The following is a 14,251-nucleotide window of genomic DNA, read 5'->3' on the forward strand; positions in this document are numbered from 1 at the left end:
TTTCGAATTCACAAAAAACGTGTTTCTAAATGACCTTCAATGAAAACATCTATTTATTTATTTATATCGATTGATTTAGTCTCATTAATACATTTAAGATAAAGTTTTCAAATGTATAAAGACTAATAAAACTGTAATTAAATTTTAAATTAGTACAGGTTTCATTTGATTGAACCTAACAAACACCTTTGCCTTTAAATGAATCAATTAACCAAGGTTTTGAAGCACAAAAATTGCACATTACTGCAGACACAGGGCTGTGGTAGCCCGATCGGTAGAGTATCTGATTGACAGAGGTTGAGTGGGGGCCGGAGGGTCCTGGGTTCGAACCTCGATGGTCGAAGACCCACCGTCGTCATTAAAGGGGACTGGGCGACGTTAAATATGTTCGTGGTTTCAATGTCCTCCAAGTGAAACGATACCTCTGGGGGTGCTAGCACCAGGTAGCTATTAGCTCCTCGACTAGTTCTAAATTCTCATAAACTGTTCGATCCGGTGATGGTGCTGCCATCTATCGGTATATAAAATAATAGAGGCAAGGCACTTAGTATGCAGTCCTCGACATAAATACAGTTGTAGTCAGTTGTGACTCTGAATAGGAATAGGTACTGCAGGCACGTGTTTCGGTGTTTCAAGGACGTGTCTGCAGTTATTTGCAATGTTTGTGCTTCAAAACTCTGGTTAATTGATTCATTTAATTTTCAGCACAACGATATTTATTCGTTACCTTTGTCTTTGATTAAAATCATGATGGGCATATTTGTTTTAGAACGAATTAAGACTCTAAAACATTTACAGTAGTCCACCATAACTTCAACAGCAAATAGCACAAAGCATGATATTGTAGATCAGATCCAGGTCACGTGACCAAAGTGGGTGCCTACTGCTCAAAATTGACATTTTTTTTGACTGAAACAAATCTATTGACATGTTCTTGTCTTATTTAAGGCTCTAAGTTTCAAAAGAGAATTTAAATGGGATATTATTTTCTTTGGCTGAAACTAACAATAGTGTTGCAGGAACCGTCCTGCGATATTTGAATTAGCAGTTAACTCAGTTTTTTCCTGAAACTAGATAGGTGTGGTTTTGATTACTTCCTCCTCATATAGTCATATAAAGTTGTATTTGCACTTGAATTTCAGGGATTCATACTCCCAGCAATGATAGTTCTATCAGCAAACTGGTTTCCTAGATCCGAGCGTGGATTTCTGTCTGGGATTACGTTCTCTGGTTTGACGCTTGGACGTTTATTAGGAGGGATTTTATCCAGTTTTATTTGTGATAGTTCCTACATTGGTGGCTGGCCCGTAGTTTTTTACACCTTTGGTAAGTAGAAATTGGTTAGTACGCTTCGAATGTATGTTGCTGTTTTTCCCCCAATAAGATTAGATAACAATTTTAAACTATCTGCCTTGAGCATCCATTGCATCCTTATTTGGAATAATTAATGTTTTTTTCCGTAATATCTTAAATCTTTTTCAATTTTCTCAATCTATACATATCTATACATATAATAAAATAAGATGTTTGTGTGTGTGTGTGTGGCGCGCTTCCCGGGAAAACGGTAAGACCTAGAAAGATGAAATTTGGTATACAGGTGCTGTTTTTGCTGAAGATGTGCACCTCGGGCTTCGATTTTTTATATTTTAATTAGAAAAAAGTTATTTAATGTTTTATGTGTTTTATGCACTTTTTACCTCACAGACCCCGAACCAATCGCACCACACAAATATTTTTTGTACTATAGTGTAGGAAATTTAATTTCTAATATGATGAATGAAAATGTTTTGAAAATAGAGCAATTTTTGTATTTTTTATGAATTTTTGAAAAAACCTTTAATTTGTATTTTTTTCTGGGTTTTATTTTTTCTAATATCATCCTGCGAGAAGTATCAAAGCCTCATTTCTAAAATTTAAGTTGGTAATAGTAAAAACATTTCGTCCTCTTCAGAAGGAAAAAAATCTTAAAAATACGCAATAGTTGTTTTTTTACAATTTTTTTAATGCTGAACACATCATGTCTTTCCACGCATCGGTCGAAAAAGCGTTCTTCAATCCTTTTTGCCTCTGACGTCACTACTTGGATTTCGATTCGATATTTACGCTGGAATCTTAATCGCAAACAATGTTAATCTTTTTTTCTTTTTTTTTCACTATATAGCTTACTTCTACATTTTATGACGTGATGACCACGTGCTTTTCCGGCAGCGCTTGCTTTTTTTCTTTCCTTTTTTTGTGTTATTTAGGGACTGTATTTATTTCTTTTTCCATCCCCCTCCCAAGCTGGGGGTTTTGCTATATCTATATTACCTTACAGTAATGCACAGTTGTGCACATTTAATTCAATAAAAACAGCGAGATTTTTTTTTTCTTTGTCAAACACTACTTTTGCACACTACGGGGAATTTTGGAGATGTTTTTGTTCATTTGTAAAATGCAATATCGCGCGACAAAACTACACTGACAATCCCACCTTTGCTATTTATTTTACAGACAGAAACTTTGAACAGAAATGTTCTGACCTACTTTTGTATTATATTTCAAAATTTACGAAACATTAATTTTCGTTGGATGTTTATATCTTTCTACTAAAAAAATTAATCCATTAATATTTAGTTTGTGGTTTTTGTAGAGTATCATAATCCCTAAATTTGTTGCTAATATTGCAAACAGCGAATAAGTTATTCAGTTTTTACACTTTATTTAAAAAAAAAAATGGCTGCCAAAAATGCAAAAGTGGCTACCATTTTTTGTGACTTTGTTCACCAGTGGCTATCATTCAGAAATCCTAGTCTAGAGCTTTAAAGTAATTTAAGGTTTCAAAATGCAAAACAATAATTATAGTTTTCTAAAAATGATTTTTAAAAAAAGGGGGAGTCCCGAATATGTAGTTGTTCAAAACGCAAATTATCATGTTATAAAATAGTAAAATACATGAATTTTTCTTTCTGAAACTTCATCGCGTAATTTCTTGTATGTTCTGCCCACCTTTTGGCCATGTCCACTCTTCGAAAAATCACATAAAAAGGAGTGAAAGTGCACTCACACTTGCAATAACTTCGATCGTGTGACCTGTTGCTGCAGATGTCAAAGCAGCTACTTACTTATTTATTTATTTTTTTTTTGTTTACTTGAAAGGATCAATGGTTATTTATTCTAATTTATTTTCAATCCTGTTTGGTCAATGTTGAAAACTCTTTTTGAGGAAAAACGTAAATTTGTCTTAAAACTCTTATAAACTGTTGAAGAAGTTTGCAACTATTCCTCTATTGAAGTCAAGGGCTCTAGAAAGAGAAGTTCCATATTTGTGTCTTTTCATAAAAAAATCAAACCATAACCTGCCAACTTCCTTAGAATTTTTCCAGCGTATTTTCAGGTGATTCCGAATTGATAATTCAGATGCCAGCTGCCACAAATCTTTGAAGGTGTATCTAATTCTTTCTTTATTGTGCAACAATTAAATCCACAATCTTCCGTTCCAGTTCTTTCGCTAGGAACACAATAAAAAAAGAGAGCAAGACTTCCGTACTAGTAGGAACTTTCTAGGAAATTAAGACTCCATAAACTCTTCTAATAACTGATGTAGTTCTTTCCGAGTGAACGTCGTAACTATGGATGAGCCGATTAATCGGCAGTACCGATTAATGAGTGCTTCCATCTATCGTGTGGTATCCGTGCTAAATATGACAGGCACCTTAGTGATGCTCCGTAAACGGAAGCCATACCTCTCTGCCTTAAACCGCTTCGCATTGTCTACTTGGGCTCGGATACCCGAGTGGATTAAGCAACTATATCATGGAATGACTGCGTTACAAAAAATATTAGAAGAGCGTGGTATCAATGCCACTAAAAGCCGGTATTACAGCAATACCCTAAAAAAGGATAAAACCAAATATTTTAAAGTTAAATTTACTTCTGAAATTTAAAATCAGAATAGTATGAGGTGAAGCAGTAACAAAATATATTTCGCATTTTTAGGAGGATTTGGAATTTTTGTTTCAATACTGCACATGTTTTTTGTGAAGAGCTTACCTAAAAATGATCCAAGGATATCGAACGCAGAATTGAAATACATTTTAGAAAATCTAGAAAATGAAATGACAAGAAAGGTAACTACCATCTTTTTACACACCAAGTCATAGTTAACTGCTATATGTTGTCAATCGGTTTGCTTTGATGGTTGGAATACATTATTTATGTTTTTGTTCTAGTGTTTTTGTAACTGGTGTGTTTCATTCTGTTTCTTATGCTTTTCTTATAATTCCTGACTTTCCCTTCTTGATAGAGACCTGCAGTTCCTTGGAAGAAAATATTGAGCTCTACGCCTACACATGCTTTGATGATTAACGCGTTTGGGCAGCATTGGACAGCATACTATTTTATTGAACTTCATGCTACGTTTTTAAAAACCATTCTTCACTATCCAATGGCTAAGGTAATTTTTGTTTAAAAAATACTCTAAACTAATAATTTCAATTATATAATTTTGCTTCACCGGAAAATCAAGTTAAAGAAAAAAAAAATAATAAGAAATATTTACCGCGTGATCCAACAGTCAAGACCAACTTTAAAAATAAAGAATTCGAAAACGAATCAAGATAAAAAGATGCAGTTTGCCCAGAACGGGTGGAAAAAAGAAGTCGGGTTTTGTCTGGCAACAAACTAAAAATAGTTCTTCTGGTGATTTAATGATGTCGTTGTCGTACTTCTGATCTAGGATCATTCAAAATAACAAACGATGCATAAAGAATCAACGACAGCGGGTAATGGTAGTCGAAGCTAATATGCACCGAAATGCTGTAAATAGTTGAGAAAGCCCGTTTAGTTAAACTGTATTATAAGAATTATGGAGAAATAAAAAGCTAAAGCATCATCCGTTAGTCGAAAACAGAACTATTTTTTGTTTCGTTGCCACACAAAACCTGGCTTCTTTTGGATTCGTTCAGTGCAAACCGCATCTTCTGATCTGCATTCGTTTTCGAATTATTCATTTTTAAAGTTGGTCCTGACTTTTGATCATCCTGTATATACCTTGTGCTGATACGTTTCGATTTTTTTTCTCGTTTTCATTTAGAATTTTGTATTATGTTTGAAAGACATAGGACGGATAGCTCTTATTGGTATTGGTACAATATATTTCGACTGTTTAGAAAAAGAAATGTAATAGCCCGAAAACGGGAAGTAAGACTCTTTCGCAGGTGCTTGATTTTGGCTATATAAACTCTTTCAACAATGCATCTGACTGAGGAAACAAATATGAAAAAAAACAGCAACAAATCTTTAACATCACATCGTTTCAAGTCCATACTGTCGTTGAAGCCATTTAATAGGATTAATGCTTATCACTATTCAGCGCCTCCCCGTTTAGCTTGCAAAACCTCTATTTTCCCAACAGTTTGACCTATATGCGTACTTCATAGTCAGAATAAGATCACGATGCGTGTAGATCTGAAAAGTTTAATGCGAAAAAATATTTTTGTGAGAAAATACGAAATCTAACATTTCATATGATCCCCAAGTCCCCCACATTGTGTCTACGAAAATCACGAGCATGAAAAATCAATTCGAGCAAAACATTTTTGACATTAGTACGACCAATATTTACCGAGGTGTTAAATGCTGAGTTTTGTTACTCATATTATTTTACGCTGGCAGTCAATTACACCAAGGAGGGGGGGGGGGGGGGGAGGCTGGTATAGCGACTAACAGACGTTTACATTATATATGAGCAGATATTTTTCAAACTGGCTATAAGTCTTATTCCACGAAAAAGTAGTATCTTTGTCCCGCATGTGACGGTTCATACATTTCATTAAAAAGTACTAATTTTAAAACTTAATGACGATACCTTTTGTGTAAGAAATGGCACATTTTAACACAATCAAACACGTTTGTAGCTTGTTAGGCGAAAAATTTTACTCATTACCCTTTTAGATTATTATTCTTAATGATATATATACACATATATATATATATATATATATATATATATATATATATATATATATATATATATATATATATATATATATATATATACACACACACACACATATATATATATATATATATATATATATATATATATCTTCTATCTTCTATACATATAATAAAACAAGATGTTTGTGTGTGTGTGTGTGTGTGTGTGTTTGTGGCGCGCATCCTGGGAAAACGGTAAGGCCTAGAAAGATGAAATTAGGTACACAGGTGCAGTTTTTGCTGAAAATGTGCACCTCGGGCTTCGATTTTTGATATTTTAATTAGAAAAAAAGTTATTTAATGTTTTATGTTATTTTTAGCACTTTTTAGTACTTTTGACTTCACAGATCCCGAACCAATCGCGCCAGACGGATATTTTTTGTACTATTGTGTAGGAAATTTAATTTTAAATATGATGAATAAAAAAATTTTGAAGATAGAGCAATTTTTGTATTTTTTATAGATTTTTGAAAAAACCTTTATTTTACATTTTTTTCTGGGTTTAGTTTTTTTCGAAACCTATCCTGCGACAAGTATTGAACCCTCAATTCTAAAATTTTAGTCGGTAATAGTAAAAACATTCCGCCCCCTTCAGAAGAAAAAAGTTTTGAAAAAAACGCAATAGTTTTTTTTTTTACAATTTTTTTATTGGCAGAACACAACGCGAGCTGTTCGCTTGCCGGCTGATTCCGAGCTTACCTCATCACGTGATCCAACTGAAATCGTATGCCTTCTCTTCACCTTTTTTTTTTTTTTTTTTTTGCAAGAGCTACTTTTTGAACACTTACGGGGAATATAGTGCCTTTATTTTTTGAGGGCTACTTTGATTAAATAAATAAAGCCCGCGATTTTTTGCATGATCTTCGTTTCTGTTACGAATTGGCGGTTAGGTTAGGTAGATACAGAGATAGATAGAGGTTGAGTGGACAAAAAATGTTTTTGCTTTCGAAATAATACTTATATAAATAAAAAAAGATTGTACTGTCAGGAGGTAGACATGCGCAGATCGTATAGATTGATAGATAGACAAATATAGAGTTCGATATAGCAGATGGACAGCAAGAAAGAGGCATGCCCGTCATTTAAGGAATTTCAACGGGGTGTCAGTGCCCCCCCCCCCCCCACACACACCATGACTTTGAAAAAACAATGCTTTCACATAAAAGTGGAAGTGCTTTTTGTTATTTTTCGACAAAATTTGCATGAAGAGTACGTCGTTCGTGTCTCCCACTCCTTTAAAAATATTCCAAACGACGGAACTGGAGATAGATCTAGAAAATATTTTATTCAAACTACTAATGATATACATAGATAGAGATTGATTGATACCGCCACGAAATTTGTTTAAGCAGCCGCCGAAGGCGGCAACATCGGTGTAAAAAGGCGAATGATAATATTGAGAAAAAAGAGAAAAACATTGATTAATACCGTTGCTAAATTGTCTAAGCAGCCGCCGAAGGCGGCAACTCTGGCGCAAAAAGGCGAATGGCGTAAAAAGGCGGACCAGCTGGTCGCCGCAGGCGGCTAGTATATCTATAATAAAATAAGATGTTTGTGTGTGTGTGTGTGGCGCGCATCCCGGGAAAACGGTAAGGCCTAGAAAGATGAAATTTGGTATACAGGTGTAGTTTTTGCTGAAGTTGTGCACCTCGGGCTTCGATTTTTGATATTTTAATTAGAAAAAAAGTTATTTAATGTTTTATGTGATTTTTAGCACTTTTTGGTACTTTTAACCTCACAGACCCCGAACCAATCGCGCCAGACAAATATTTTTGGTACTATAGTGTAGGAAATTTAATTTCTAATATGATGAATGAAAATTTTTTGAAGATAGAGCAATTTTTGTATTTTTTATGAATTTTTGAAAATACCTTTAATTTGCATGTTTTTCTGGGTTTTATTTCTTTCTAATATCATCCTGCGAGAAGTATCAAAGCCTCATTTCTGAAATTTAAGTTGGTAATAGTAAAAACATTTCGCCCTCTTCAAAAGAAAAAAGTTTTTAAAAATACGCAATAGTTTTTTTTTTTACAATTTTTTTAAGGCTGAACACATCATGTCCTTTCACGCATCAGTCGAAAAAAGCGTTCTTCAATCTTTTATGCCTGTGACGTCACTACTTGGGTTTCGATTCGATATTTACGATGGAATCTTAATCGCAAGCAGTGTTAATCTTTTTTTTTTTTTTTACTATATAGCTTACTTCTACATTTTCTGACGTGATGACCACGTGTTTTTTCGGCAGCGCTTGCTTTTTTTCTTTCCTTTTTTTTGTTTTATTTAGGGATTGCATTTATTTCTTTTTCCATCCCCCCCCCCAAGCTGGACCTTTCGCTGTATCTATATTACGTTACATTTCATAGTTGTGCGCATTAATTCAATAAAAACAGCGAGATTTTTTTTTATCTTTGTCAAACGCTACTTTTTGCACACTACGGGGAATTTGAGCTTTTTTTTTTTTGCTTTACTTAAATAAAAAAAAGCGGTTTTTTGAGTGTTCTTTGTTTTTATTAGGAAATGGGTGAAGAGGTCAAAATAAATAGAGATGGATAAGAAAATGTAGAGATAGATTGTAAAGGTAGATAGCCGCCGAAGGCGGCAATCTTGGCGTAAAAATGTGAATGGCACAAAAAAAAAGATAGAGATGGATTGATTAATACTGGTGCCAAATTTATTTAAACAACCGCCGAAGGCGGCAAACTTGAAGTAAAAACGTAAATGACAAGTTAGCCAAACAGCCGCCGTAGGTGGCTGCTTGCACATTGGATGTCAATTCCCCCCTCCCTCCCCCACATACACCATGACTTTGAAAAAACAATGCTTTCACATAAAAGTGGAAGTGCATTTTGTTATTTTTCAACCAAATTTGCATGAAGAGTATGTTGTTTGTGTCTCCCCTCCCCCTCCTTTAAAAATATTCCAAACGACGAAACTGGAGACAGATCTAGAAAATATTTTATTCAAATTATTAATGATATAGATAGATATAGATTGATTGACACCGCCACGAAATTTATTTAAGCAGCCGCCGAAGGCGGCACCCCTGTCGTAAAAAGGCGAATGGCGTAAAAAGGCGGACCAGCTGGTCGCCGCAGGCGGCTAGTATATATATATATATATATATATATATATATGAATTATATTTGCCTTTTTTTTATAGCAAAGAAAAATATAGATTTTTTGATTTTTTTACTTCGACAACCACCTGTCATTTTTCTGAAATTAATATTCTGATTGCATCTTCTGCACAGTCCCTATTAATTTTAAAGTTAAATACCTCCTTAAATATTCGTTGCAAATGTTTTAAATTTTTATGTTGGTATATTTTTTTAAAAAAATATTATTTTCCGAAATGCAATGTCGGGGGCTTGGAAACCACAAAAAAAATTTAAAATTTCGTATTTTTTTAACTTTTTTTTTTTTTTGTTTCAAAATTTTCCTATCTTACATTTGCGTATTATTTTGACCATGTTTGCAGTAATTGAAAGTACGCATCCCGGACTAACAGTTGCGAGTATAGAGGTCTTGCTGGTTAACGGGGACGCGCTGTATATTACTGCAAGCTGTGCTTGCGTGTTTATTTAAAATGCTCTATTTAATGCATCGCTTTTCGTAATTTGCATGGATTTTCAATGTATATGTACCCATTATGAATGCTGATGTTTTATCTTACTGGCCACATTCTGTAAGTGACCACTTTTTACTTCCTTTTACAAAAAAGTTAGTATTGTATTCGCGAAAAAAATTTTACTCTAAAATCGGCCATAATTTCCATTTTGCTCGCTCCCGAATAAATATTGATATTTTTTTCAACCCGACCACACGTGGATACATGCCTAAGAACGTATAGACACCTGAAGAATCCATTTTGACGATCCCCGAGATAATTACAACGACTTTTCTCGTGTCGTCTGTATGTACGTATGTATGTGCGTATTAGGGTGGGTCGATTTTGACTTTTTTTTGAAATCGAAAACGCCTGTGGTGGGAAAAGTTGTGTATTGGCATCAAATACTCGCATAAAAATTTTTTTGGAAATCAAAATATATTTAGATCCCCCGCCAGCCTTTTAAAGTTTAGCCAAGTATGTAAAAATTGACATTTTTTAAATTCTTAAAAAAAAATCTTATGTATAATATTTTTAATCGCCTGTGGTGGGAAAAGTTGTGTATTGACATCTAATGTTCATTAAAAAATTTTTTTTGGGTAATTAAAATATATTTATACCTTCTGCCAGGTCCCTAAAATTTCGCTAAATATGTAAAAATTGACTTTTTTTAAAACTTTTTTTTCATTTCTTATGTTTTTTTTTAATCACCTGTAATATAAATAGTAAATAGTAAGACCCTTTGTTTGTGATCAAAATAATTATCATATCGTATTACATATACCACCATTGCCGGGAATCTGAAATTGCGCGTTTTGCTTTTTCTTTGCTCCTTCTTCTTAGTTTTAATTGTCAAAGAAACAGATGATGTGATTCCTCCGAATGTTTATTTTTCTTCTTCTCTGTGATATAATGAAACTAATCACCTACCTCCAGTCTGACAAATCGGCCTGTTCTTGGCACTTAGCCATGTATATATGAACCAAATCAAAATCTTAACGAAAAACTCAGAGCAGAAGAATTGGTACAGCGAATGAAGTGTTATCAAGCATGTTAGACTATTTAAAAACAACCCAAGTATCTACTGTGGATTTAATTGCAGAAGGATCAGATGGAACAGCAGTCAATACTTATGTGAAAGGTGGTGTAATAAGACTGAGCTGCATTTAAAAAGGCCGTTGCAGTGGCTCATATGTCAATTACACACCAATAAGCTACCTTTACGCTATCTGTTACGGCATCTTGATGGAAGCACTACAGATCCTTTTACATATAATGGTCCTATAGGGAAGCTTCTTGGCACATGTGAGCAGCTTCCAATTGTCAACTTTAAAAAAATCGTTTTTGATTTGACAACATTTGATACAGACGTACTTAGCACTGACCAAGAATACTTGTATCAAATATGTCAAGCAATATGTTCAGGAAATTGTTCATCATCACTGTCCACCAAATCACCAGGAAAGCTATCTCATGCTAGGTGGTTTACAACAACGAATAGAGTACTTCGTTTGTATGTTGGTATAAAAGAGCCATCGCTGGAAATAGGGACTCTTGTAGAATACATTATAAAAGTGTATGCAAAAGTTTGGTTTTCGATTAAAACTGAGTCTTCATGCACAGCCGGTGCACAGCATCTATGGGAAGTTATCCACTACTCAAGATATCTTAGCGATGATTAGAAATCAGTAGTTGACCCTGTGATACAAAGAGATGGTTTTTTTTGGTCATCCAGAAAACCTGCTGATAGCCATGATCAACGGCACGCGATTCTCAGTAAATAAATTAGGCTACCGAACAATTCTGAAGGCCCGAACACTTACTAATGAAACTGTTCGTGATTTTGTCATTCCACCTTTAAATTTTGAAGCAAAAGATTGTACACAATTGATAAAGTGGCAAAAATTATGTCCTTACAGACCCTCCACTCACCAAACATATACCCAATGCGGAACTTGAGAAAGTAGATGAAACGGGTGACGTTATTGAAAGTGAGTTGTGGAATTTATCATGTCATACACAAGCGGTAGAAAGAGCAGTTAGGTTGGTAACAGAAGCATCTTTATCTGTTTGTGGAGCAACACGCCGTGATGGCTTTAAACGTACAACATTGGCTTCCCGAAAATTAATGCCAAAATTTGAGAACAGAGCAATGTATAAGGCGTAAAACTTCTACACTACAAAAAACTCCGAAGTGAATTCTTAGTCACTTTCCCCTAATACTTCGGGAAAATGAGCGAAGAGCTACTGTAAAACTGCGACGACGGACTTCTGGTATTTTAATCTTTTATATCTATTGTAACGGATTCGGTGCGACTTCCACTTTCTTGAAATGAAGACACAGTTCTCGATAAAGCACAGGAAATTTATTTACACTATGCACAGGAAAGATCGTCAACAACTGCTAAATTATTCATCAGCAATTAAGCAACTATCACACAACACCGTAAACTCAACGTTTACACACGTATTTACTTCCAAATACGAAAACAACACAGCGAAATGCTTCGCTATAAACAGAGCTAATACACTCTCAGTTCGAAATCCTCAATCGAAACTCTCTTGTTTATCACGTGGGACGCCTTTATAAACATCGAAAGAAATCTCTCAAATATTCCACACGCTTCTCGAAATGCGTTGACCGTTATCAAATTTTATCAATGAAAAGAAAAGGAAATAGGGGATCGTATACTTTAGCGGAATGAAAAGGGGTTGTATATTCATTACGGGAAACTATTTACAGGTTACGTTACTACAATTATTACTTTTTGCAGAATTTGTAACATTGCCCCCTTCCTAAGGACTGCACGTCCCGGGCAGTACAATCCCCAGAAAGGGTGCAAACACAAGTCTATCACAAGTTCACAAATACACACATTAATTAATAACTAACAGATACAGAAAACACAATAATAACAAGAAATATTACTAAACATTAAAAGCAAAAATTATCTACAACTTTTATGTTATCAACCATGGTTGTTTACGTAATACTCATGAACTATGGCCATAGTATGGGGCTAACCGATCATAATGTACAACCCTAGGTTTTGCATTAGGTGATTTTTGGATCCTCACTACGACGTCATTTAGTCGGTTAAGGACTTTGTAGGGTCCATCCCAATGCGACTGCAATTTGGGCGACAGACCTTTCCGTCGGATGGGATTCCATAACCAAACCTTGTCGCGTTCGTTGAATTCATGTCCAGTAGACCTTGTGTCGTATCGGGTCTTCATCTTCTCCGCCGCGATGTTGATTCGCTCTCGTGCGAAGTTATGAACGTCTTCCAACCGGGCCTGGAGATCCTGGATGTACTCCTCAGGCGATGCAGGCGCATCCGGAGGACGACCGAAGCCGAGATCACAAGGTAGCCGAAGCGCTCGTCCGAAGAGCATCTGAGATGGGGCACATCCGGTAGTCTCGTGGACAGCACTGCGGTAGGCCAGCAGGAACAAAGGTAGCTTCTTGTCCCAATCCTGTTGATTTCTGGATACCATAAGCGAGAGATTATTTAGGATTGTGCGGTTAAATCTCTCCACCATGCCGTCCGATTGTGGGTGTAGTGGTGTTGTCCTAGTTTTCTCAATTCCGAAAATTTGACATAGGCCCTTAAACACAGCAGAGATGAAATTCCTCCCTTGATCGGAATGAATCTGCAAAGGTGTTCCATATCTCGAGATCCAATGTTGGACTAGAGTCTCGGCTACGGTGGTAGCTTCTTGATCTGGAATGGGATACACTTCGGGCCATTTGGTGAAATAGTCGATGGAAACAAGAATGTATTTGTTCCCATCAGCAGTTCTTGGTAGAGGACCCAGGATGTCTATCCCAATTCGTTCGAAAGGAGCTCCAACGTTGTACAGATGTAGCTTCCCTCTGCTTCTTTTCTTCGGTCCTTTACGAGCAGCACAGGCGTCACAAGAATGGCACCACTTCTCCACGTCATCATTCGCCTTGCTCCAGAAGAAGCGCTCCCGAACTTTATTGAGGGTTTTCAACACACCAAAATGTCCTCCAGTCGCACTACTATGTATTTCTTTCAGAACATTTGAAATCCTTGATCGGGGAAGTAGTAACTGCCACCTAGACGCTTTGCCGTCATCAGATTCCCATTTTCGGTACAGTACGCCGTTCCGTAAATGGAGTGAGTTCCATAAAGCCCAGTATCTTTTTGTCGCAGGGCTGAAGATGGAAACGTCCTGCCAGCTAGGGCGCCGACTGTCACATTCCATGAACTCCAAAATTGGTTTTATGTCGGGGTCTTCAAGTTGATCTTTTCGAACTTGGTTGTCACTCCATGGATCAGGTTCTGATGATATTGGATGTCACCTGATAGGCGGTAGGGCTAGTCGTTCCATACTGTTTCTCGATTCGGGAACAATAATTGCAGTTCTCAGGACAGGGTTTCCTTGATAAAGCGTCTGCATTACCGTGAGACAACCCTTTTCGGTGCTTGATCTCCATGTCATATTCCTGGAGCCGCTGTATCCACCTGGCTATCTGGCCTTCTGGATTCTTGAAGTTCAAAAGCCAAGTTAACGATGCATGATCTGTCCGAAGCAGAAATTTTCGGCCGTAGAGGTAATGATGGAAGTGTTCTATAGCTTTCACTATGGCCAGTAACTCCTTTCTGGTGACGCAGTAATTTCGCTCCGACTTTGATA

At 36.0% G+C, this 14,251-nt stretch overlaps 1 protein-coding gene across 1 annotated transcript in view; it reads left to right on the forward strand.

The window, feature by feature from the left end:
- Positions 1-1,262: 1,262 nt before the first annotated feature.
- LOC129221259 (sialin-like) overlaps positions 1,263-14,251 on the forward strand; it is a 43,532-nt gene continuing 30,543 nt past the window's right edge. The window contains exons 1-3 of the mRNA XM_054855715.1: positions 1,263-1,326; positions 3,979-4,109; positions 4,286-4,435. Coding sequence (XP_054711690.1) covers positions 4,011-4,109; positions 4,286-4,435 — 249 coding nt within the window. The 5' untranslated portion in view covers positions 1,263-1,326; positions 3,979-4,010. The remainder of the gene's footprint in view (positions 1,327-3,978; positions 4,110-4,285; positions 4,436-14,251) is intronic.

The sequence above is a fragment of the Uloborus diversus genome, chromosome 4 (assembly GCF_026930045.1).
Source record: "Uloborus diversus isolate 005 chromosome 4, Udiv.v.3.1, whole genome shotgun sequence".
NCBI classification, from domain to species: Eukaryota; Metazoa; Arthropoda; class Arachnida; order Araneae; family Uloboridae; genus Uloborus; species Uloborus diversus.